This window comes from Scomber japonicus, chromosome 2 (genome assembly GCF_027409825.1).
Source record: "Scomber japonicus isolate fScoJap1 chromosome 2, fScoJap1.pri, whole genome shotgun sequence".
NCBI classification, from domain to species: Eukaryota; Metazoa; Chordata; class Actinopteri; order Scombriformes; family Scombridae; genus Scomber; species Scomber japonicus.
The window spans coordinates 20,772,816-20,798,478 of NC_070579.1; the positions used below are offsets into that span (position 1 = coordinate 20,772,816).

The 25,663-nt window shown below is 41.1% G+C and overlaps 1 protein-coding gene across 1 annotated transcript; it reads right to left on the reverse strand.

The window, feature by feature from the left end:
• Positions 1 to 487: 487 nt before the first annotated feature.
• On the reverse strand, positions 488 to 19,741 carry lcorl (ligand dependent nuclear receptor corepressor-like). Its single transcript, XM_053330953.1, has 8 exons — positions 19,631 to 19,741; positions 18,640 to 18,705; positions 16,100 to 16,188; positions 15,283 to 15,409; positions 14,456 to 14,680; positions 13,939 to 14,023; positions 2,566 to 7,838; positions 488 to 2,457 (listed from the first exon to the last, which is right to left on the reverse strand). Exons 1-8 carry the CDS (start codon positions 19,725 to 19,727, stop codon positions 2,450 to 2,452), a joined length of 5,970 nt encoding a protein of 1,989 aa, XP_053186928.1. The 5' UTR covers positions 19,728 to 19,741; the 3' UTR covers positions 488 to 2,449.
• Positions 19,742 to 25,663: the final 5,922 nt, after the last annotated feature.

Sequence of the window (25,663 nt, forward strand, 5' to 3'; positions counted from 1 at the left end):
AGACACCTCTTCTTGAAGCCCAAAGAGTTGAATTCAATTGAATAGTAAGTTTCCCATTTCGTGGTTTCATTTTAATGATTTTCAGGGGCATAAAGAATAAATATGTCAAATATCTATTACACAAGAAAAAATAGTTTTTATGTGATGTGATTTGATGTTTTATCTGTTGTTAAGTATGTTAATATCACATAACTATGATTCGGGGGGGGGGGGGGGGGGGGGCCTAACTACAAGTCACCCCAAAAAGATATTGGGTACCCTCACTCCCTTTAAGGGCAGGCTCAACCCATAGTTGGGAACCACAGTGTTAGTAGATGTCATTTGTTACCAGTTTCCTTCCACTCCATGAACAATTACTGGTTGAGGTGATCATAGAAAATTAAAAGTTAAAAGCACCACTCTGTTGTAGCCTAAAGGTAGAATCAAATGTTGTCAGTTATGTATCTTTTACATTTCACTTTATCCTATAAATCATCTGCTCGCTGGGTATTTTAAAAGGATCTTTATTGTTCCAATCACAGACACCTCTTTATTGCATCTGTGAAGGACAGTATAAAAACACATGATAAAGAAAATATACAACAGATGTTTAGCACCAGGTTCTTCAACAGAGGATTATTTGTCACAAGACTGGGCCACCTCACCTCCCTCATGTTGAAATGGCAACCGTAGTGACATACATACATACATACAGGAGCAGTCAGGCACACAATACACACTACGGGTTTAAGTTTTGACCTACAGCCAGACATCGCGGATCAACCTGCCCTCGAAAACAGAAAGCGAGGGAACACGATATTGATCCAAGATTAGTGTTTACCGATCAACTCTCTGGCCTCGTCTATCGCGCAGTTGATAAGCAAAAGAGCAGTAGGCCGAGCTGAGCCCAAGTGGAGGTAGGCGTCTCTTGCTGCAACTTGAAAAAAAAAAAGGGAACTCTAAACAGCAACACATCTCCCACCTGCATACAAACAGTAAATAATGCTAGTACATTTATGATAAAAACAATTTTCTGCTATAATAATTAAAAATCTGTTAATGTTCTGCTTCACTGAGGGGGACAAAGCAGGTGGGGGTGGGGCAGTTTGTATAGCAATATCCTTTGAGATCACATTACATGGCGATGGAAACGACTGAAGTGACATCCCAAGCCATTGGTACTTGTGTACATCCATTCTGTCTGTCAGCAATAAAATAATTATGACATACTGATAAAACATCTGGGTTTGTATTGCACCAAATAGATTCTCTAGTTTTACAGTAGGGGTTGGTAGTGGGTCATGGGATGTGCAAAAATATGGGGGAGGAGGAATCTGTGTAGTGGGATTAATAATCTCAGATGGAATAGTGCAAGAAGTAGATCTGACACCAACATACAGTATACGCTTTGGGTGAAAACGAGACAACAATCGCATAAAAGGTAACTGAATCAAAACAACACGGATCCCACAAACCAATAAAATTAATCAGAATCTACTTTCTACAACTGCATAATGCCATTTCCTTCATTGCTTCACATAAACCTCCACATTTCGAGGGGCAAAATATGTAGTCATTAAGAACATGTCTGTTTGTGCTAATTGTGGTTCATTGCTGGGACTTGGCAAATGTTTGACAAGTACTCTGGAGAGAAATAATGACATCAAATATTTGGTTTCAGTACAGGCTGATGGCCAAATAGTCCAACACAATACATTACAGTAGGGGCCTATACAATGATTGTGATTAGGGTAAAGGTGTGGCTGATCCATAACAATCCTTCATTCAAAGCGTGTTTTTTGGCTAATGACTTGGGACAGTGACTGTAGCGTCATTGATTAAATAATGCTAACAAGGTTCGGATTCAGAGAATGTTGGTCATTAAATTTCAAACCTAATACACAAAAAAACAAATTATTTAAAGTTTTTATTAAACCAGTGCCAAAGTTGGTGACTATAATTTTTTCTTTTTTTGTTTCATTTTAGAGCATGTCATTTTAGAGACAATAACTAAAAGTATAATGTTAAAGATTAAATTGTTACTGGTGTCATGTTAAGATTTAAAAAGGTTGGTTGATAATGAGGTATGTTTGGGGGTAGATAGCACTGTCTTAATGCAGTCAAGCTTTGCTTCCTTCCAATACAGCCACTTTTACAGGGCTCGCTGTAGGAGCACATATCCCATTAAAAATCTGGCTGATGTAATGAGTTGATCTACTATACATGTTCAGAAAGTAAAAGGCATTGACATTAAAAAAAAAAAAAAAAAAAATCAAACATTCTGTACATACATATCCATGGATAAAAATAGTGCAACATCAAGCTTTTGTTAAGTTAGACTGCTACATAATTGCTGAGGGTAAGACTGAACCATAGTGGGATGGTCAGTCCACGTGGTCAGCTCAATGTCCAAAGGCACCACGTTAAACCACAGTCCCTTTCCCAGGAAGGAGGAGGCCTCATGCTTCATTTAGTTCTCTGTCAGGAAAAAAAAAGACAGCACAAGTTGATTTTGTGGTAGTTGGAAACTGAAATTTGATAAAATGTTGATATCTTAAGTGATATTCAATAAATGATGGTAGTTACCAAACACAAAGTCGCACCATCTCGGCCCGGTTAGGCCCCTCATTCGCGATTGTCTCAACATTTTCGCTGGTTGAGGTTGTGGTGGTTCAGTAGACACAACCCCAGGACTTTTATATTTGCCTTTCTGCCTTCCCACTGGCATCTCATTCTGCTCCTTGACTGATTTAGGTGCAGATCCTTCCTGCTCTCTAGAGGCAGTCCTAGACATGCTCCTTTTTCTGTTTTCTTTCACAGTTTTAACAACTCCTACCAGTTCCCTCTCCCTTCCTGCAAACACATATGCAGAAGGTGACCCATCATCCAGTGTCACAGTACAGGAGTCCCACTCCTCCTCAGCTGATTCGTTGTCTGGAGAGTTGATCTTTCTCAGAAACACCCGGCACTCCTTCAGTGTCTCAGGACTCCAGGCTTTAGAGCAGAGGTTCTGCTCTTTGGGTACATCCACAGGTTCCTTAGTTTGGTTGACAGAACCAGTGGCAGAACTGTTCTCCAAACAGTTGGATAACTGGTCTTTTGCTGATCTTTTGCGTAATACTTTATGTTTTAGTTTGAGTCCAGTTACTAGGTGTCCATGTGAACTTCTTGTAGTTAGTTTTCTGTTTTTGTTATTCCTCTGCCTCATGTGCCACCTCTCCCTTTCTTTCCGAGTTAGGAACCTTGTCCTTGCCCTGAATAGCACGGCCTGATATTTTCCTAATGCTCTTCCTTTAAACCATTGGGCTTCCTGAATGGTCCTGTGTTTTGGAAACCTGGATGTGAAAAGCTGTCGCCGAATATTATGTGCTGATGGAGGTGTCTTATTCCTCTTCCTCAACCTTTTTTGAGCCTGTTCGTGTTGGAAAGGACTTTTTGGGACAGTTTTGGCAAACTTCTTGATGTGTTTTCGGAGTCGCTCAGCCTGGGGACTATGACAAACACTTTTTATGTTGGCTGAACGAGGGAAGTGCATAAGTTCATAAGGATTACGGGAACTTGCCTTCTTAACAATACCTAAGGACTGTGTCTCAGTGGTCTGCATAAACCAGGAGCACAGCTGCTGCATGCTACAGGACCTTGGTTTGTTAGGAGAACAGTCGAACAGTGATCGAACCACAGACGACTGTTTGGACTTCCTGGTAAATGAACTGTTGCCATCAGTTCCCAATTTAGAATTAAGGCCTATTTCTTCTTGGTTCTCTACAGTGCCTGACACCCAGGTGTCGGAGATGAGTCGTATTCGTCTGGCCAGCTCCTGGTTCATGCTCTTCTCCTCAGCTGATGCTGCCCACCACCTTAGTGTCTCTTTTGGAGTATAGATGGAGTCTACAGACACCCCTGCCACTCTATTCAGGTCCTGTGAAATGTTCTTCCCTCGTCCACAGCGTTGTCTTTTCTCCCCTGAAATTTCTACACTACCCTGTTGCTCCCCTTGTTTCCTTTCATTGCTAGCCTTGTTTAGCAGAAGTTGTTTAGAGCGCCGCAGCAGAGCGTTACTGTGGCTGTATGATCGAGAGGTGGAGGTGGCAACAGCATGCAGAAAGTAAATTGAAGGCTTCCTCACTCTCATTGAGTGACGCACTGCTACAGGCTGATTTTGCGGTTTGTCTGTACTTTCATCCTTTGTTTCTATTCCTTCCACTGTTTGACTTCTTTTGCTTGTTGACTGACGACTGATTGTCCAGGGCTCTTTGGCAGATCGGAATTCCGGCAGGAGTGTTTTCTTACGAATTAGTGTTTCAGGAGATCGTCTGGTATCCTTATTTATCTGTATTTTACGTTGCTTGGGTGACACTGTAGTTACTGTGACTGAGATTCCAGAGATTTTAACTTTCGCAGGTCTACCTGGTTTCCTTGAGGGTATACCATCATCCCGCTTCTGACATTTGAAGTTACTGCTAGAATGTGGGGCTGACTCTTTAACAGGGCCGACAAAACTTAACTCTTCTGATGACTGCGTTGAAGCTGGTTTGATACTACCAGGACTGATCTTAGAGTTGTGCATTAAAATACCCAAATCGCTTTTAAGACCCACTGCTTGCCAAGCGTCATTGAATTCTGTTTGCAGTTGGTCAAAACTCTCAGACACCATTCGTTTGTTTCTCCTTGAACGGCCATACACTACTGTTATTTTGAGGTTCTTGTTTACATTCTCGTCAGTGTCAGATGCTAAATCAGATTTCCCATTTACTGTTTTTGCTCCCACTTCCGGTACCACAGCCTTCTCCTTACGTGGTCGACCAATTGGCCTCTTCACTTTTTGCTCCAGCTGTGGTCCCAGCTTCTTTGGCCGACCTGGACGCCTTTTTGGAGGAGTGGTTTCATGGAAAGATAGTAAGTCACCTGGTGATCTCTGGTTCTCAGTTCCAGCTATACGCTTAGTCGGAGTACCTTCGCCTGATCTCCTGGAACCTATTTTAGGTGATGACGAAACTGACTTGGGTGAAGAGGCAGACTTGGCTGGTGAGGAAGCAGACTTTGCTGGTGAGGAAGCAGACTTAGCTGGTGAAGAAGCAGACTTAGCTGGTGAAGAAGCAGACTTGGATGGTGAAGAAGCAGACTTTGCTGGTGAGGAAGCAGACTTTGTTGGTGAACGAGCAGATTTGGAAGGTGAGGTAGCAGACTTTAGTGGTGAAGAAACAGATTTTGAACGTGGAGAAGCATTGCTCTGGCTTTTCTTTTTTTCAGGTGTCCCACACCATGAGGACTCTTCACATGGGTCAAAGGATTCATCTCCTTGCGCACTAGATCCAGAGCCTGCTGATTTAAGACTATATTTGATACCTTCTTTGTCCTTTACCTGTGATACGAACATGAGTTTAATTGGACTAGTGTATTGGATTGGGGAGGTTAGAGGGCTCTCAACACTGGTAGCAGACTGACTGGTGACATCCATATTTGATGGGTTTTTGGGCTTTCTTGAAGCTGTAGAGAGCTGTAGTCTTTTTGGAGATGATCGTAGCCTTCCAAAGGGCTTGGCAGCAGAGTCAATGCCATCAGTCTTATTGTCAGAGCAGTTTTTCTTACTCTTCTCTTTGGCAGCTGCAGTTTGTGGAAAAACCTGGCTTTGATCTTTTGACTCCAATGCCCCACATTTTTCTCTCTGTGTTGATTCAAAGGCAAATTCCCCTGTAGGCTCAGGTGAGGACAGAGGTTCTTCACATCTTGATTCAAGCTGGTTGTCTTTAGTATCTGAATTTCTGGATAAGGCATCCAAGGTGCTAGATGTTTGTCCTTTGTCTTTGTCCTGTCGTGTTCTCTGGCTAAAGATGCTTTCAGAGAAACATGCAACAAAGAACATCTTCCTAGGCTCAGTGACATAGGAGGAGAATCTTTGTGGAGGGACTATATTTCTCCTGGATTTCCTTGCCTTCATGGAGTGGTTTGAATTACATTTCTGCCTCTCTCTATTAGGAGTACGGCGATTTTTACCTGGTCTGTTATCACTTTTACTGCTTTGACCCGATGGAGCAGCTTCATGGTTCCTATCATTGCTACCCTTAATATCTTTTTTACAGGGTTTGCCACACTGTGTTGCTGTACTCGCTGTCATCCCCTGTGACAGCACACTGTCACCTTTCGAACTTTGTTTGCGATACTTGCTCTGCAGCTCAGGGGTAGGTATTTGAGTGCCTGAGAGAGCTGGATCTTTTTCTTCATTGGATATTTCCCTTTCTTTCTCCTCTGCTTTAATTATCTGAATTTCTTCTGTAACTATAACTGTCTGTATCTCTTCTTTTACTTCTTCCCTGTCACTGTCTGCAGAAAGCATGTTCAGTGGTCCCTCCCCAACTATTTTATTATCTACACCTAACTCCATTTCTCTTTTAGATTCCTTTTTAACTAGGTTTGAGTCTGATGAAGTGCTTGATGTAGTTACAGTAGCACTATTTCCATCTTTCAATCTGGCCCTCTTTGCTAGTGGCACCTTTCTCCGACTGTAGGACTGGTCGAACATGGCAAGCTCCCGCTTAATTTGTAAAGTATGCCTTCGGGTTGAGGCATCATCAGTGGGTGTTGCCATAGCAGCAAGGACTTCCTGGCGACGACGGGAACGGGTATTAGGCGACTTGGGCTCTTTGCTTTCATGGCGATTGAACAGCTCACTGAGATTGTAGTCACTAGCACTGCCTGTGTGAAGCACTGTGGTGATGATTTCAGTCAGATGGGCATCTGCATGAAACTGCAGGTTCTGACTAGTTGAGGGAGATTGTGGCTGCTCCTTTTCAGACACATAAGTGGCTGTGGAGGCCAGAGGTGGGTCCTTCTCTAGAGGTCTGATTGTCTCCAGTTTCTCACTGAAGCGATTCACAACGTCTTGGAGTGAGGTCCCCCCAGGGTTCTGCTCAGCCTGATTACACTTCAGTGCCTCTTGTGTTGCTGTATCCTCATCTGCTTCCTGGTGGGTTTCATTAAGGAGGCCACTTTTTACCAGTAGGTCTTCTTCCTCCTCTTGTCTGTGATGAAGGAGGGAGGGTGGTTTTTCATCAGTTTTCTTACTGATGTCTGAGGGGATAGGGGAAAGGGGGGGTGGAGAGGGGCTCTGCTCTCTCTTCAAGACAGGACAAGGAGGATCGCCAACTTCAACCTTTCTTTCTATTGTGTTCCTGACCTGTGTCAGACAGGTATGGTTTGAATAACAGGGACAAGGGTGGGGGTTGTGATGGTTACAGCAGATCGATGAGGAAGGGCCTATATTAGCAGAAGGAGTGCACAGTGGAGGGGATTTGGATAATGAAGGAGTGGATGCAAATGAACACATTATGTTGTTGATACGATCTACAGCCAGGCCTGGGCAGGAAATATGGTGCAGCCTCTTGGGGCACAAAACAGTGTAGGTATCCATCCTGCACCTCTGCCCGCAGCAGTAGCTTGAGGCCAGAGGTGCTTCACTTTTACAGTCTTTTAGAGGGTAGTGATGGATGCTACAACTGGACTTGGAGTCTCCCAGATCATACATTGTGTTGCCGTGACCTTGATGATCACAATCAGTTGAAGGGTAGTACGAGCGGTTGTTATGGGCTTTACATTCACTAAATGGGACTGCAAGAGGGGAAACTTTATCCTGTGGGTTTACACCACAGTGACAGCAGTGAGATTCAGTTTGACCCACAGGTCTACAGTTAAAGAAAGGCGGCAATTTCTCCTGGTGTGCCAGCTTCAGGATCTGGTAGAGTAAGGAACGATGTGCTGGGCAGAGCGAACTGAAAACAGCACCCAATGCAGATTTCTGATGACACGTCTTCTCTCGCTGTCCCAGATCTCCCAATTCTTCTATATATGATGGCAGCAGGCAGCTACAAGGACAATGCAAAGATGTGTTAGGAAGTTTTAGTCATAGCTGAACCCAGTTTGAAAAAGAAGAAAAACACAAACAAGTATGTATTCACACGGAGTCACAACAGAGTCTGATTATGTATACTACCACAAACTCTATATTATATTAATCCCATAAAACAAAAGTCTGGTAAAATATTTTCACTTCATACATATATTCTGACATCCAGGATCCTGTTAATGAGGCAAAAATAACAGTCCTTTTCATCAGCTTGCTGGAAAAATAATGTGAAAAGCGTCTTGTGATATACAATAAGGAGGGAATCTTTTTTCATTAAATCCTCTGTATGTACAGTCTGGAGATTTCTGACTTTGGAAACTCCTTGTGGCAGTATCTAAAACACACTGTAACAGACAGGAATTCACAACACTTTAAATTGTACTGTGTATTCATTTCATATAAAAAAAAAGGTTTATATTGCCATATAATAACATGTTTTATAATCCTGCAGCTCACTGTATTGTCTGTATTTAATGACACCATAACGCACTGTTTATAAAATAATCACAAAGCACACTAAATAACTAAACCACACGTAGCAACTGCCTTTCATACATACAAAGTCACTTGCTATGTGCTCTGAACTGGATTAAAACATGTTGGGGTGCACAGAGCAAGTTGACTTAAATGAAACCAAGACAAAAGAACAATTAGAAACAAATAGAAAACAAATGTCGTATTTAACTTGAAACCAATATGTTTTATTAATAAATTAGGACAGGTAACTGATATTAGAGAACTACTTTATTGATGAGTTGCTGAAGGCAAACGATAACAGCAGAAGGAACGATTGTAGAAACGCTCAAACCAAATTCATTATTCAACAGCACTTTCACCAACAAACTAACAGCTCAAAAAAAAATCCTCTAAATTTCAAATCAACTAATAGTTAAATCAAGTCATGTAAGGGATATACTTCATTATAAACACAAGTCATTGATTTAAATAACATTAAAATTGGTTAAGCATTTGACATTTGATGGTATATCCAGCAATTTAAGTACTTTGTGTGTCCAGACCTCAGGGTTCAACTGGGCCGGATGCAGTAGAGGAATGTTACATTCTGTAGTGTTACTGTTGAGTTTGTTTTTAATAACCAAATATGTTAAATAATCACTTAAATAATTTAATCTTAATGTAATCACTAAACAACCACAACAATTAAGGGGTGTCATTTCAGGACTTAATAAATAATAGAAGCTAACATTTAAAAGCGTTCATGCAGTTGTGGCGATACACATTTCACTTTGCATCGAAGTGCTTCATTACAAATCAAGAACTACAACAATGAAACTAGTAAAATCACAGTTGTGAAGCACAATCAATAAATAAGTATGCAGCACACAAAAACAGGTTTCTACAATAAAAATGCTTTTTTTATAAATCATAGTGCAATAGTTGATTTATGCATAAATAGCAGATTTATGTTAAGATTTGCCAGCAGTTCATTTTTAAAAAAGCGTTAAAACTCAATTTGAAAAACAAGCCTAGGTGTGTTCCCATAATATACTGCAATTTTAACTTACACAATGTAATAATAATCTTTCTTTATTTCTCAAGAGGTGTTTGGGCTTGTTTACAAACCGGCCCTTTCAATATAAATAGCAGGTAATTCCCAGAGAAGAGACATCATGCTGCACTATGCTGTAACCCCAGACACAGGCAAAGTATGTACTGTTATGAGCAGCAACATTCAGGAGTGGAGACATCAGTTGCCAAAGTTACAAGGGTTGAAATGCAACCGAATCTGTAAAGTACCTTTAGCATAAAACTTATAATAACACATTCAAAGATAAACAATGAGTACAAATACTTAGCTAAGAACATGGCAGATCTCCTGTAAATGCCACAGTGCCAAATTTAAACCATTTTTAAAAAAATTCTTTCACACTCCACTAAATGGCTGACTGACAGTATAATAATTTACTTGAAGAAGCTTAAGTGTTGCTGATGGCAATAAATTTACACTTGGGTGTTGTTCCTTGAGAGACAAAGAGCTCTTAAGTGTTCCTAAGCTGGTAGGAACTAATACCCCCACGTATTCAGTATCATAAAACCGAGGCCTTGATGTGAAACCTGACACGAGGTTATAGGCAGATAAAGTTCAGAGGTATATGTGGCAACAAGGTTAGAGGGAGAGAGGCAGGCAGGCTGACATCACAGCAAAACAAATCGAAGCAGCTTTGCGTTGGTAACCCTGAACTGCTGCTTTGGTAATAGCACTGTTAATGAAAATAGGCCCATCTGAGTGTAGACGCCAACAGTTAGCATTTCTCCGGACACTGACAAAGAAGCCTGTGAGCCTTGCGCCGACTCTGGTGGCGTCAAGCTGACAACTTTTCACCAAAATCTTAAAACTACTTTAACCTCCGGCAGCCACCGCAATTCACCATCAAAAACATTTAACCCTATCCGTACACCAAATACTAACCTGTCATTTAGGCTTAGTTGAAATAAGCTTCTTTGTTTAGCCTAGGCTTCTTTGTGCCAGGGAGATGGTCCCGTAAAGTAAAAAACTTTAAGCAGCAGTCATGTATGAGGTTTATAGTAATACAGCTACAGTAGCAGAAATTGGTAAATATCTGTGATAATAAAAGAACATCTTTCACGAACGATACACATACACAATAACATACATTTCCCAAGCTTATCAGTGCACATTGTAAAACATGCTGCACAGTTGCATTCCAACTACACTCAATACCGTGTTCAGACTAGCTTGTACAAATAGAGAGGGGGGGGGACTATGTGGACACAAAATGGCTTTTTTTAAGCTAATCTCTTCAACAAAAACTCATAATGAAGATGTAGCCATCACAGCAGTTCATTAATGTACAATCTACCTGTTTGTACAGATGTCTAACAATAGTAATGAGTTTTTAATCTGTTTAATAATGGCTCTAAGTCACTTCAGTAGCCTAGGTAAGATACCCAGAGAAAGAGAGAGAGAGTGAGAGAGAGGGGGAGAGAGAGAGAGAGAGAGAGATCGAAAGCTGTAAATGACAATCATCAGTCCATTAACACAGAGCTTTAAGAATTGAATCAAACCTGAATAACCTAATAACCTAACAGTTAGCATACATAAGAGTCACACTTTGTTTCTCAGCTCCACTGCTGTGTTTCTCACACTTGATCCTGGACAATCTGGTGAAAAGCAATCAATGTCACTTTTTCTTTTTTTAAGCAAAACTAATTTTACAAACATAAAAACAAAGTTAAAGAGATCTTAAAGGATATTTGCAGCATTATTTTGTCCTACTGTTATCAACAAATCCTCAAAAGAGACCACAACTAATAATACATTTATCCCATCAAGTACTGTTAGGCCACAGCCTGATATACCTTATAACTCCACTCTCATCCAAAATCTATTGTATGGAATAAAATGCACATAAAACGGATATCCAGGGAAAATCTAAATCCAGAGCTAATGAAAACTGTCATCACTAAATGTATAAAAGCAGCAATGTTTCAGTCAAAGTCTGTGACTGAGAGGCCACTTTTTAAATAAATGATATCCTGACTGTGAGTGCAAAGTCCACTTTTTTTCTAACTGTTGAACACATGGCCGTTGAGACTTCTCTCAGGCTTTGGCCACACCGACGATATGATAAAACTCCATTTTAATTTTGGTCTTTCTATGAGATTTGTTTGTAACGGTAAACAGATATTATGACACCAATCATATCCTTTAAGGTCTTTCAGGTGAGTGATGTAAACTGACGCTGTGAGGACTTCTGGATTTTGTTGAGTTCACCAGTAGCTGTAGACAAAAGCTGCAATGAGCACAACTGCCTCTTGAAAAAATGCTTCACCTTGTAGCTGCTTTCATTTAAGCCCAGGACTAAGACTGAGAAACACAGCAGAAAGTATGACACTCACATTACAGACACACAGTTAAGACCTGAATATTAATATCCATATATTTTATAAAGGCATGTGTTGTGTTTAAACAAGTGTCTCCAGAAAACATTTATCCTGTAAAATGTGATGAGTTCAAGTGTTGAGGAGTCCTAGAGGCGTTTCTTGGTCTAGAACCTCTTTGTGGCAGCAGCTGAGGCGAGAGTCCCTGAGTTAGCGGAACTGGTAACGGCACCAGAACCCAATGAGTTGGAATTGGATGAGCAAAAGTTGGCAGATTTCTTCTTGGGTGGATTCTTCAGTGTTCCCGTACGCTCTTTGACTTTGTATTCCAGTGTGCTATGGGGCACCCCGTATACCCCCTGGGCCTTGGACACGCTCATACGACCTGCCATCACCATACCGATGGCTTCCTCCAACAATTCGTGGTTGTACTGGCGGTATCTCCCACGTTTCTTTCTTGGTTCCTTTGCTTTATCCCGGCGGTCTGCTCCCTCCTCTGAATCATCCAGCGAGGACCCGCGTTGTCCCAGGCGATGAGGTGATTGGTTGGCACTTCCTGCACAGCCATGTGCCAGGAAAGGAGGTCTGAGTTTGAAGAGGGTTGAAGGTCTCGCAGCAGCTGCTGATAAACTGGCGGTGGCCTCATTTGGTGAGGTACATGGATGTAGATTTTCAGCCACACTGCAATTCTCAGCTGGGATCGACCTGTTCTGGTCAGAAAAGGAACGGACCTGAGGAATACGCAGGAGTGTGGGGGGCTCCAGACTGGGAGTGGGGCTTGGTGGAGGCTGAAGAGCATCCCTGAGCTGGGGGAAAGAGTGGGGGAGGGTCTTGTGTAGACCACTCGGCTGATAAAAGGTAAGAGAGGATGAAGGAACACTAATGTCTCCATTATCCTCTGCAGCTCCTCCAATTTCTGCCCGCTCTGCCCACGCTGCCACCTTCTGCAGAACAAGACGGGCTTCACCGCCCAGCATTGATGACATCATATTGTACGATGTCACTTCATCCCTGAATTCTTTGCTTCCTGGTGCAAACTGGTTCAGCATCCCCAGCTTTCCCTCATGCCAGCTGTTGAGGCCTTGTCTCAGGGTGTGAAGGGGAATCCCATAAAGCAACGCAGCACGCTGCTCCTGCAGCCTCCCTGAACGTATATCCTTCAAGGCCTTGGACAGCAGCCCCTCAGACAGCTCCCAGCTCCTCTCAAAGTACTCCTCCTTCTGCCTGTACTGCCTCCTAGGGATGGGAGGACCAAACAGCAGGGTCAGGATGGAGGTGATGGAGGGGTTTGATTTTGGCATAGGGGACAGAGGGGGTGGAGAGCGAGGGGTCCACTCCTTTATGCCTTGTGTTGGTAACATCACTGTGACTGTTATGTTTCATGTCTGTCTGTTTTCAGTCTGTTTCTGGGCCCTCACACACACACATACACACTGCTGCTGCTGTGTGTCTCTTACACACACACATTTTTGTGTGTGGCAAAGCCTCTTCACGTCCAGGTGGGACAGTCTGTGAATGGCTGGGGTTACTTTGGCGCTCACACACAACCCCTGTAGTTTTGTGATATCCTTCAGTGACAGTCCTACATGCTTGAAGGTTGAATAATCAGAATCATCATAACTGGATCGGTAAAAAGGAAGTAAAATCTTGGTGAGGTAACTGCAATGTTCTCCTCATTGTACATTCGTGAGCTGTTGGCAAGTGGTATAGTACGGTGCCATTGCTGTGACGTTACCGCTCAAGATATAAAAGAGTCAACCCCATAGAACCAAAACACCAAAAACAAACTAGCTCAGCAGAATTACTAACTATTTACTGACCCGACTGTCAGACAAAGGAATATGCACATCATTCAGGCTGGAGAGGTGTTAATTAGTTGACTTAAATCAAGCAGCACTGATAACAAAAATAATAGTAACCAATCAATCTTAGCCATGCTATACACCTATAAGAAAATACAGTAGAAAATAGTACTGAACTTAGTTAAAAATGGGGAATTTCCTCGAATGTGAAGTTTCAGTTTGTAGTGGGTATGGACAAAAGAGCTGAGATCATGTAGAATTATCACTGTATTTATGTGGGATCCCCAGTTTTAACTAACAGTAATAATACGGCTTCCTCATGCTTTTTCCCACAAGGCTAAATACCACCAGAGTTTTTAAACAGAAGCAATCCAAGAATAACAAAACTCTTACCCTGAGGCTTTATGATTAGATGAGGATGAGGATGCCAAAGTTGCTGAGCAGACAGAGGGCCTGTTGGAGAGGTCGAGCACGCCATCTGTTACAAGAAGACACAACGATTTGAGTTACAGTGATTTGGTACTCCAGGGTGTGTGCAATGTTCTGGAGAGGTCAAGGTCAATATCATTACGTTTTAACCTCAGCAGCTGGAAACTTTTATTTATTGGCTTTGAATTTGCAGTTCTTTTCAGTTCTGAATTGGTTAACATATTCCAAAAATGGATGTGTTCTTCATAACATGTTGATGAAACAAAAACGTATTTACCTATTTTAGTTCAGTCCAGCAACTGGACAGTGTACAATGTGCACACAACAGTTACTTTGCATTCATCTTTAAAGACAGCGGGTGTTAAGGTGCATTTAAATGGCTTGAAAAATAGACAGTGAAGAATATTGCTAAAACGTTATACACTATCACACAAAATGGTAAAGAAATTGTGAGAATTCCAAAGATTCTCCTATTCCCTACCAGGTTCAGGTTCCCTCTCTTTTTCCTCCTGGGTGCGGCTCACTGTGAGGTCTAGAGGGGCATCTGATGTTTCTGACAAAGGTGATGAGGTCCTTGTTGTAACACCATTTGTACTGGTGTGGAGTAGGCACTTTGACGCATACTCCATAGCAAACTGATGTATCATCTTCTTCATCAGCTCCTGGGCTATCAAAGGGATGTTGGAATCACAGCCCAGGGGCACATCTGATGATGGAAAGACATATGCAGACAGTCAGTTCAGTTTCTAACATGGTAAGAATACTTTCCACCATTCATAAAGGAAAATAAACATGAACTTTAGAATAGATCAACACAGAAAATGACATTTGACTCAATCAACAACGATGTTGTGACCAAAAACATCTTTTTAACGTTAAATCCATTTTGACATAAATCTGTCCTGATACTAACATGAAGTAGTTAGTACGAAGGTTTGCACTGACCTGAGGTTTGTCAGTGATTCATCTGAACCTTGCACACAGTTTAATTTTAACTACCACTCAGTTTTCTCAGAGCCCTCGTATGAAAGTCTGCTGAGCTTGTGACACCACACAAAAGTACAAGCTGATATGCAAGAACACAGATGCTCACTGTAGCCTTTCAAGCTACACTAATCAAAACAGGCCAGTTCTGTTTTCCACAACACACTGAACTGAGCGTCAACACTGTAACAGCTACTTATTCCACTAAGACATCAACTCAGTAACTACAAGGAGAAAGCTGACAGCTGTGCCCCCACAGCAGGAGTTTGTGTATTGTGGGTTGAAAGGTTTGTGCTCCGCAAGCTGAAAGACAAACCAACGCACCTTTTTTGTGGAACACAGCTTGCAGGAACCTGTGCGCTGTTTGGCTGCTGTCAGAGATGGTTGGAGCTTGACAGGGAGAGTAATCAGAGGGGGAGGAGAGGGGCGATGTGGCTGCAGGAACTTGATCCTATGAGAAGATTAAAAAAAAGAAGAAAAAGAAAGGGACATTTATTTAACTAATGAATGTAAATTAAAAATGTTTTGTTTCCTAATCTGTAAATATTTGTGCTAAGATTCAGGTTAATGCTCAAAAAATGTAAAACTTCTCAATGGACATTGGACAGTGTGTGGAATCAAGGAATGCTGGGATTTGCTAAAGATCGATCCAAGTACATAAAATCCTGATGAGACTGAAATCAGACATTGCATTTCCTTTAGCTGCTTCATGATAAAACTTTCCTGCTGGTTTGCCAGTGCATAACTTTTAATCTGGAGCAGCAGCAGGACAAAATGATCTTTGAACAGCAGTAATTTAACACAGCTTCAATGTGCTGAACACGAGTAAAACAAGGCTTAGATCTGAAAGTACAAATAGGAATGTAACTTCACTCCAAACATGGAGATTTAGTAACAAATTACAAGAAAACTGAGAACAGAGCACAGAAGGGCTTAATAAAAAGTGCTCTCTTTCTCTCTCTCTGTGGTCACCAACACAGTCACAGGTGTTGTGCCAATTTTTCATACACTAGATTATATACTAGAAAATATTACTACAAATATTACACTAAAATATTCAAAGAGCCTGAGCTGTAGAGAGCGTTTTTCTTGGCTGGTTCAAAGGCAAAAAACAAGCACTACTCTAGACTCCAATTCTTACACTGAGTTTGTCCAGGGGAAGGTTGCAGAATGAACAGTGAGAGCAGGTTGCTTCTGGGGACCAGTCATCCACCTCTTCGGGTTCACAGTCTGAAAAACACAACATCACATGACCGGGCATTAATACATTCATAAAAGCTAACAGCGTCCTCCTGTGGTTACAGAAGATGAAAAGCAACTCTAGGTTCCAAACAGCAACATAAATAAAAATTGTGAGAAAACAGACTTCACATCCTTAGAACAATTCGGAACTCCGAAGCCTGATTTGCCATTATTATGTTTTATTAAACTATATTTGTGCTTTAAGATGTACACTAAGGAAGCTATTCTTTTAACATCTATGGCGGTATTACGCAATTTTGGGCAATGTTGCAAATCAACAAGGACTGCTTCATGACATTGTGTTGAACAGAAGATGGGCTTCAAATAATCATTTTTACTGCAGATTAATCCGAGGATTACTCTAAAATTTCCCCAAGTATATGGTATGATTAGCTCCTCAAATGTCTAGTTTTGTACCACCAGCAGTCTTAACCAAGTATATTCAGTTTATTACAACTAAATACACAGACAAGCAGCAAATTCTCCCATTTTTGCTTGAAATTTGATTTAATCAACAGTCCCAGCTTTACACAGAGGCATTTTGGCATCCATATGCGTATTTAATTCACTGGATTTCCCCCTCCCTCCCTCCAAAGACTTTATTTGATTATTTTCACTGTTAAGGGCTTCTCAATTTAATTTCTAGAAATGGTTGTTTATTTGCTAAGTCATCTTTTGAGGAAAATGTGTGGCCAAATAAACCAATGTCACTTGAACAGTGTTTTCACAGTTCCAATTATCATGACTGCCAGGTCTCTGGCTTAAATTCTCTAAAGCAGTTTATGTTTCTGTCTTGAGTCACACAAACTCCAGATGGCAGTGCTTACTGCAGTCTGACTCCTGCTAGTATCAAGCAAGCTGTGTTTTTGGCTGTATTGCCTAGCAAGGCCTCGGGCCATGAAATAATGTGAACTAATGTAGATAGTAGCGCTGTTGCAAGTAAAGATAATTTCAAGGTTATTTTTGAAATGAAAAAAGGACCTTGCAGGTTTTCAAAGAGTTTTTTGATATATGAAAGCCAGCATGTGAGAATAGAGTGTGAGCAGCCGCTTTTGATCCATGACTTTTCACACAGTGTTGTGACTGAAAATGTAACAGACCACAGTGAGACTCGGGATGCAACAAGTGTGGGCCTGCTAGAGGTGTTTATCTATCCCTGTAAGACAATTCAATACACATTCAGACACAAAGTCTACAAAATGATACAAAGACAAAACAGATACAGATTCACTTCAAGTTCAAATACAATTTTAGATAAAATAAATGGGTTTCGCCAGTTTAGTCTGTATAAAGCATTTTGATCAATGCTACATGGGCTCTTGAATGTCATACCTTCGTAACGTGTTGTTTTCAACCTGGAGCAACAACGCGAAGGACAGTGTGCATTAGAAGTATTTTCTATTGCTGGCATGGTTTTGACTTCCAGGTACATTTTGAATACTGTGCTGTCTGTATTAAGTCTGTTTCAATATCTGGATGTAAATGAGTAGCAGAATAGGTGGGGTCAGTGGTATATTATATTGACAGTCACATGTTTGGCACACTACAACTGTTTTGTCCAAATGCTCTTTGTTGTTGTTGGTCGAAGTCCAAAGTTCTTCCAAACTTTGGACTTCAGGGCTCGCTGTGACACTGTAAACAGTGGAGTTGGATATTCTATATCACAAGCCATCAGGTGCTATTATAGAAAATAGGTTTAAGCTGGTATGATAAGAAAATTTAGCAGGAGATGGGCAGGTCACACATGAGACACAAACAGGGACATAAGAGAGGCACAGGGGACTCATTTTGAGTAGATGTAGCCTTATCTTCAAATCTTAAATACATTTGCAGCTACACAACAGGTTTTTTTTGTCCTGTGTGGGATCAGATGTCCAGCATTATGCTGGCATCATCAATTTGGGTGTTTTTACAAGGTGTGTGAAAGATTTAAACAATTGTGCTTCACACAAATAGAAATATATTACTATCTTGCAGAAGAGTGCATTTTCAGAAATGACAGAAATGGTAACATTACATCCCTGTCAAACAGGAAACCTGAATGTGGCGCACAATACCGAATCAGTGCTTACTTAAATCCCACACACACCGTCTTGCTGCCAAAAATACTACATAGCGCACCAAATGTGTATTAATCCACAAATCCACTGATTACCCCTGTTTGAGTAATATTTGCCAAAACACTAGTGTGTGCAGCTGCTTAGGGAAGCTACTTATCTTTTAAAGAAAAGAAAATATTTGTGACACATTGTCACACACAGTTTATGCTGTAGGAAGTGGGGGCCGAGTGCTACGGACAGGACAGAAGGTGGAAGGATTCATGCACTGATGCATTGTTAGTCAAGGTCTTTTCACAGTTTGAAACATCTAAGATTACTCAAAAGTGATTAAAACTTGTTTAATGGTCACACACACACACACACAAAAAAAACAACCCACCAACAAATAAATTGAGGTCTCTCAGTAGCATTGAGCCATAGATTCCCTCCAGTATGCTTTCAAACCCTGCAAGACACAACACAAACAATCCTTCAGTAATGATATATGAACAAGATATGCATGCTTGAGGTTATTGTCATTTTGAGTATAGTTAGTTCTTCCATTTAATGTATTAAACCAGTCTGACAGCAACAACACCGACCACGACACAAAGTGGAGACAACTTCAGGCAGACACCCCAACACCTGCAATGCTTAATCATCACTATAGTCAAAATAAAACATATGTCTGGTGAATAGTAGTAACATTACCACACAAATCCGAGTTTTGTGTGTTCATTCAGTTGGATGTCATTATGATTGAACGCTATAAACAAGAAAACATGACTAGTCTAGGTTAATCTAGCTAACTAACATTTACTGACTTCTGAAAAACCTTAAAAAACTGAGTTCAAAATAACGTTCACTTAACAAAATGACAGCTGACCACCTTATTTCATTGACATTAGTTAGCTTAGCTTTTCTCCCCTCCCCCAAAAAACATCAACAGCGTCCATGTTAGCACGGCGTTAGCATCGCCAGCATATGTGTCAATAAACAACGCTAACACTATTACGGTCCGTTAACGAGCATGACAGCAAAATACATGATCCGCCTTAATCCTACATGTACGATATCATCTCAAACAAGATGAGAAGGTTTGGAGGAGCTAGCACCGGTGAGGAGCTAGCTAGCAGAGACAAAGAAAAGGAGCCAACTCGAACAGCTAGCCAGCTGGTAAATATTAGCCTGCCTGCTTAACTTCGCCGCTATAGCTATACAACCTAACATTACAGTGCCAGGCTGCGAGCTACCACAGCTAGCTATTCGTTAGCTAGCATTAGCTAGCGATGTAACATAGCCGGGGGCAGCGCTCCCTTTGTTACCGGGCGACATCCCTCTCTGAAGCCCGTTCATTTCTCACAAAATATAAACCTGCACATGGATCATACCAACGCAGTGAATCAGTGTGTGTCGCCAAGAATCAAGTTCCCGCCGAAACCCTTTCCTTTCTGCCGTGCATTTGGAGCACTGCACCACGGTCGCCATTCTGCGTCCTTCCCCCCTCTCTCTCTCCCTCTGTCTGTGGGGCTGTGGACGGTTACCGCGGCAGTAACAACAGACGTCGTACCACCGGTCTGCCGCTGGGGGGAGAGGTTGCTGGGGACCGGGGAGTGACGCCCTGAGTGTGGTCTCACAGGTACACTGCTGACTGGCTGACTCCCACTTCCTTTACTGCTGTTTTGAAAGTTTAAAATTGATACAGTCACAGGCCCTTCGCTACACTTGTGCAATCTAATTCAATCCAATACAACAGTTCTGCTATAAACTCTACTTTTATGAAGTTGATACATTTTCAGTTTTTGTTGACATTGTTAAAAAGGTGATAATTCTGCTTTATGCTTATTATTTAGGTCGTAGTGTGTGATGGTGATGTACAGGGGTGCATTATATTGAATGGTGTTCCTAATATTTTGTCCACTACCCCATTGACATAGCCTACATGAGAGGGGCACCTCAGTATGCCACCACCACTTAGTACGACCTCAGTAGTAACATCAAGTGGAATTAGCTTATCACTTGTCTGACAATGTCAACAAAAACTGAAAATGTAAACTTCATACATGCAGAATTTATAGCAGAGCTGTTGTATTGGATTGCATAGGTGTACCTAATAAAGAGGCCAGTGAGTGCATGTTGCCTATATTCAGTAAAGGTTTCAATTTGTAAATATCCTTCTTGCTGTATTTTATTCCAGTCCTCTAAACAAAAAGGGAAGTGGTACTCAGGGCCACCATTCAATAAGCATTTGGTGGCACTACCTGACCAACCGGGTTTTGAAAATAAAACCAGATGAAAACAGTGCAAGTCAAAGGGAAAAGGCAAGCGTATTTCCAAAAGCTGTACACACACACACACACACACACACACACACACACACACACACACACACACACACACACACACACACACTCGTTGGTAAGAAAAAAAAACAATTCCCACTCATCTGGTGGGAAGTGTGACCACACAGTCATTTTGTGCAAAAATGCATTTAAAAGTTTATTCAAAGCTTATATGTAACATTTACACATTTACAGTTTTTTGAGTATCAGATTCTCTCTGTGTTTTCTCAGACAGTTTTTCCCTGTTGAGCCGTGGTGGAAGTAAAGTGACAAAAAAAGGGACATTGGCACTAAAAAGACTATAATGTTGAAATATATCTACTTGATTTGGCTAATTTGGATGACTGAAGCTTCACATTAGCTGCAGATGAACTTGTAAATAAGTTTTTGCGCAGAAGGGCGACTGTGGATTTTGGCCCCAATCATTTACATTGGAAGTGCATTTGAGATCTTCTAATGGTCAGTATGAATAATACATTAAATGATTATGGCAAGAAAAAAAACTATGTTAATTTAGGACTCTTGTTTTAAGACAAACTTGTAAAAGTATGCACCTGTCCTTTAAAACTTGACAATGTTAATGTCCATACAGGACATAAGTAAAATACAATAGACTGTCTGTAAATATATCATGTGATCATGTGGGTAGATGGTCACATGTACATATACATTACTACTCCTATATACTGTAGGATCATGTATGTTTATATGTTAAAAAAACAACAAAAACAAACATTGGCTTCTGTATGTGATTGGCTGCCTCTGTGAATGCTTTTGCTGTTTGAGTAGTATTTGTGTAAGTGTATTTCTCAGTGACTATGATGAAAGCTTCTGCCATAGCGTTTCAAATCATCACCTTCATGGTTTTGATGTAGTTAAAGGGAAACAGATGGATAGACGTCATGGTTCAGTGAGCCACCTCTGCTTGTCTATTCTATTTTGTGGGAGCAGTCATTTCATAAACCCAAACCAAAGTCTGGGTCTTTAAAATAATAAAGCCTGGTGCATACCTTGTTAAAAATATATCCACAAAATGTGCAATGGGTGTTTTACAGTGCTGCCGGGTGGAGTCCCTATATCCTGGATTTCAAGCAGATGTTTGGCCCGCAAAGACCCCAAGATTAAAACAATTTAATTTAGTAAAATAAAGTGTGCCAAATAAGCAATTTGATTACCTTTCACAGACTTGTGAATGCCTTGGCGGTTCTCTATTGATTCAAAAATATGTTACATGTTCCAATGTAAATGAAGAACAAATTAGACTATAAATATTGAATTTCAGGTTGTCTTCACAGAACTACAGAATAGACTTTAGGTTTTACACATATGTAGCTCAACAATGATAAACTGTTTTGTAAAACCATCTGAGGTAAGAATAAAACCAAACTTGATTGTTATATGTTTTAATCATACCGATATGTCTGACAGCTCCTCCTCACTGTAACCACATGGGGGCAGCAGAGCACTTCGGGTTTTACAGAATACACCAATTAAGTCCCATATTCATTAAGATATACTGTGTGGGGTAATGATGAGCACATGGTCATATGCAAATCACTTGATTAAACTGGTTTCAGTGTCACACACTACTATGTTCCTTATGAATATGGTCTCTGTGTTCTGTGTCAAGACTGGATTTCCAACAAGGCAGCGAAACCCGAGAACACCAGAGGCCCCAAACCACTGCAGTTCACCATGCGTCCGTTGATTTATAATAATTTGATTAATTGCAGGTTTCTTCAGGAATATGCATCACTGAACAATATCAACTGAAATAATAAAGATCATAATGTGGGTTGTGTATTATCTGGGAGCATTTTCATGCAGACTGGGCTGAAATATAGTTGTATAAAATTCCAATTTGAAGACATCTATTATATAGTGGTTCCCCCCCCCCCCCCCCCCAGTATTTTGTATAGCTGTTTTTTCGTGTTTATTTTTTTGCTAACTTGTCTGATGTCTGAAATTGAGATCCTGAATGCTTCTCCATGTATCTCTATGATTTGTAGGCCGTTGTGATGAGTCTGCTGATGATTTGTTGTGTTTGTTCTGATGTAACTGGTGCATACTTTTTATGAAGATGTTGGGCTGGTGGTGCTATGATGTGGTCCTTTTTGTGCCTCAACTCCCACTGTGTATGGATTTGTATATGTCTCTTGTATGTTTGTACAGTAGGTCTCAAGTACTGTTTTTGTCTTTAAAAATGAAATAAAATAATTGCTGTTGTTTTTAAATGGTGGATATTCCCAAATAAAGTTTAAATTACACAAACAGACACAGGAAACCTGGAACCAGGTATTTGTGGCACTGTATATGATGGGCACTTGTGTATACTAATGCACAAGATGTATACAAGATCAGGTTTCAGTAGTGGCCCACAACACATTTTTTCCCCAGGCCACACTGGTAGATGAATCCAACTATTCGTCCTGTAATGCAGCATAACAGAGAGGAACAAGAATAGCCAGCAGAAAAGGGTTTCATGGAGATTGTGTGTCAGTGACTGAGTGAAGGACAGAGGCAGGGAGGCCAGTTAGAGAACATATAAAATAGAGTCATGGGGGGCTACAGAGCAGATAGGGAGATGTGATTGAATGTTAAGCTAGCAGGATGCAGTCAGTGTCAAAGTCCCAGGTGGAATTCATTGTCACAGTGACTTAGACCGTGGTTGCCGTGGAGATGGTGATGAAAGATGGCAGTCTGGTGAACGGCATTTCGGGGCCGGAGCGTGACCAACAGCATACAGCCCAACGTGCCCTGGAGGACAGAGATGATTATGTGCAGGGTCACTACAGTGTGTGTGTGTGTGTGTGTGTGTGTGTGTGTGTGTGTGTGTGTGTGTGTGTGTGTGTGTACGACCATATAAGCTTATGCATGTGAGTGTGTGTTTACATCCAGTGTGTTGACACATGTATGGAGTGATCAGGAAATGAGCAGCAGCATAGCATCAAGGTGGTGGTCCCTCTGCAGCCTCTGCAGCAGCCCAGAGGAACTTTTAACACCTCAGCCACCACTATATCTAATTACTGCAACACCACAAAATCCTGACTGCAGTTAGGGATACTCAGAGGTGTGTGTGTGTGTGTGTGTGTGTGTGTGTGTGTGTGTGTGTGTGTGTGTGTGTGTGTGTGTCTGTCTGTCTGTCTGTCTGTGTGTCTGTGTATGTGCGTGTAACCATGACTGAGAGTGCACCTGGATCTTGTTATGTAGTTCAGAAGAGGGGCACAGTAGCTACACATTTTAATTTCCAGCAGTTTCATTGCCTCAACAAGTCCAAACACAACAGCCAGAAATAGACTGAGTTGACAAACTACCAGGTATCAAATATAGCCACAGGATGAAGAAATCAAGAGAACTCATTACAACCAAGATTAAATCATGTCCTTAAAATAGCTGAGGCAAGATGGACTAAATCATCCATCTTGTTTAGTCTAACGAATTCATCTTTTTCACTTTATTTTCACAATCACTTTTCATCTTAGTTTCTCTGTTCCCTGATGAGGGCAATGTGTACTATGCTTGTTAAGAGGTTTCCAGTCAATCAAATTTACAGGTGCATTCCACAAGCCCATAGGTTTTTTAAGATGATTGGAACCAGTTCTCCATATGCTATAAAAGAAACACCTCACATATTTAATATAAACAGGATTTAGCTGGCATTAGTAGGGTTTTATTGTGCACACTAACAATTAAAGTGGCTCAGTGCTCTGGCTCGGTATGAACTCGCTCTCCTCGGCCTATGTACCCTCGAACTTTGTTTTTTTTTCCGGTTTCATCTAAATTCAAGGCATCTTGCTGAGTTCACTACATAATAAAAAGTAGAGGGTTAGAAACCTCAGGCTTTCGCACATTTATGTATGTAGTGTTTAATTTTTTCCCCCGAAATTCTCAGATAGATGTAATTTAACTGCCCTGTGGTGTGCACAAACCGATGGAGATCATATTTAATCAGATGGGGCTCGGTAAATTAGAAAAACACTCCAAAAAGGCTTTATGTCTAAAAGCCCAGGTTTAAGGCTGGGGCCTGGCTGTTTTTAAGGTGCTTATTTGTGAAAGTTGATGGATTGAGTATGCTATTTGTGCTAATACTTGGATCCAATATGTTTAATCATTTGTACATCCAATGAATCAAAATGAGCCTTTTACTGGGTTGAAACCACAGTCACTGCAGCCCAGGGTCTCATTGTGTTTTTGGCTACAGCCTCCTGTATAATCTCTGACATGCTACAGACGCCCACCATGATTTGAGCGGGGCCCTTCAAATGGGATTTCCAAAAATCACTTATTTAGTCCACTTTCAGAGTTTGGAATTGTTTTTATGAAAACATATGAAAGGGAGAAGAATATGAATGCAAAGAAAATAAATATGGAAATGATTACCTGGGTATTTTTTGAGCGTGTGTGCTTGAGTGTCTGTGCATGTACAGTATATTATGTATATGTATGTGTATGTGAGATATGTCCTGGAGATTGTATTATGGTTGGATTATGGCCATTGTGATTACTACAGAGGTGCAGTATTTTCGTCCCTACAGAATCCACTGTGAACCCTCACTTCAGCTTCCCATGTCCAAACATACGGCTGCACTCGCTGTTGTGCAAGCAAACGCATGAAGACATCTGTTTAGAATTCCTGGCTTTAAATGAGAGATGGTGGTCGCTGTGTTACATGGTAAAGTTTATTTGTGATTGAGCCTTTCACTAAATTATTTTATTAAGCACTGCCAATAGGGTCTGGCTCGCCTGAAAGATCTATCCTAATTTTTAGTTGCTGGATTAAAATGATAAAATGCAAAACTGGTGAGGTAGAAGGGAAAGGTAAATAAGAAAGAGGAAGGAAGGGCAGTAAAGTGAGAAAAGGATACTTTAATCGGTGTAGGAGTGTGTGTGGACATGCATGCAGGGACCTGGAGAGCTGCACTGCTGTGCAGGGAGACACCGAGCTGCTGCCGATTTGAAGAAGTCTTTCATAACTTCTGCTTTGTCCAGCTGGTTTCAACTGACCCCCTTCATCCTCCCTCTCTGTCTGAGCTGTCTGTCTTTTGTACATTTGGGCAGGTCTTTAGGTAAGATGGGGGCTCA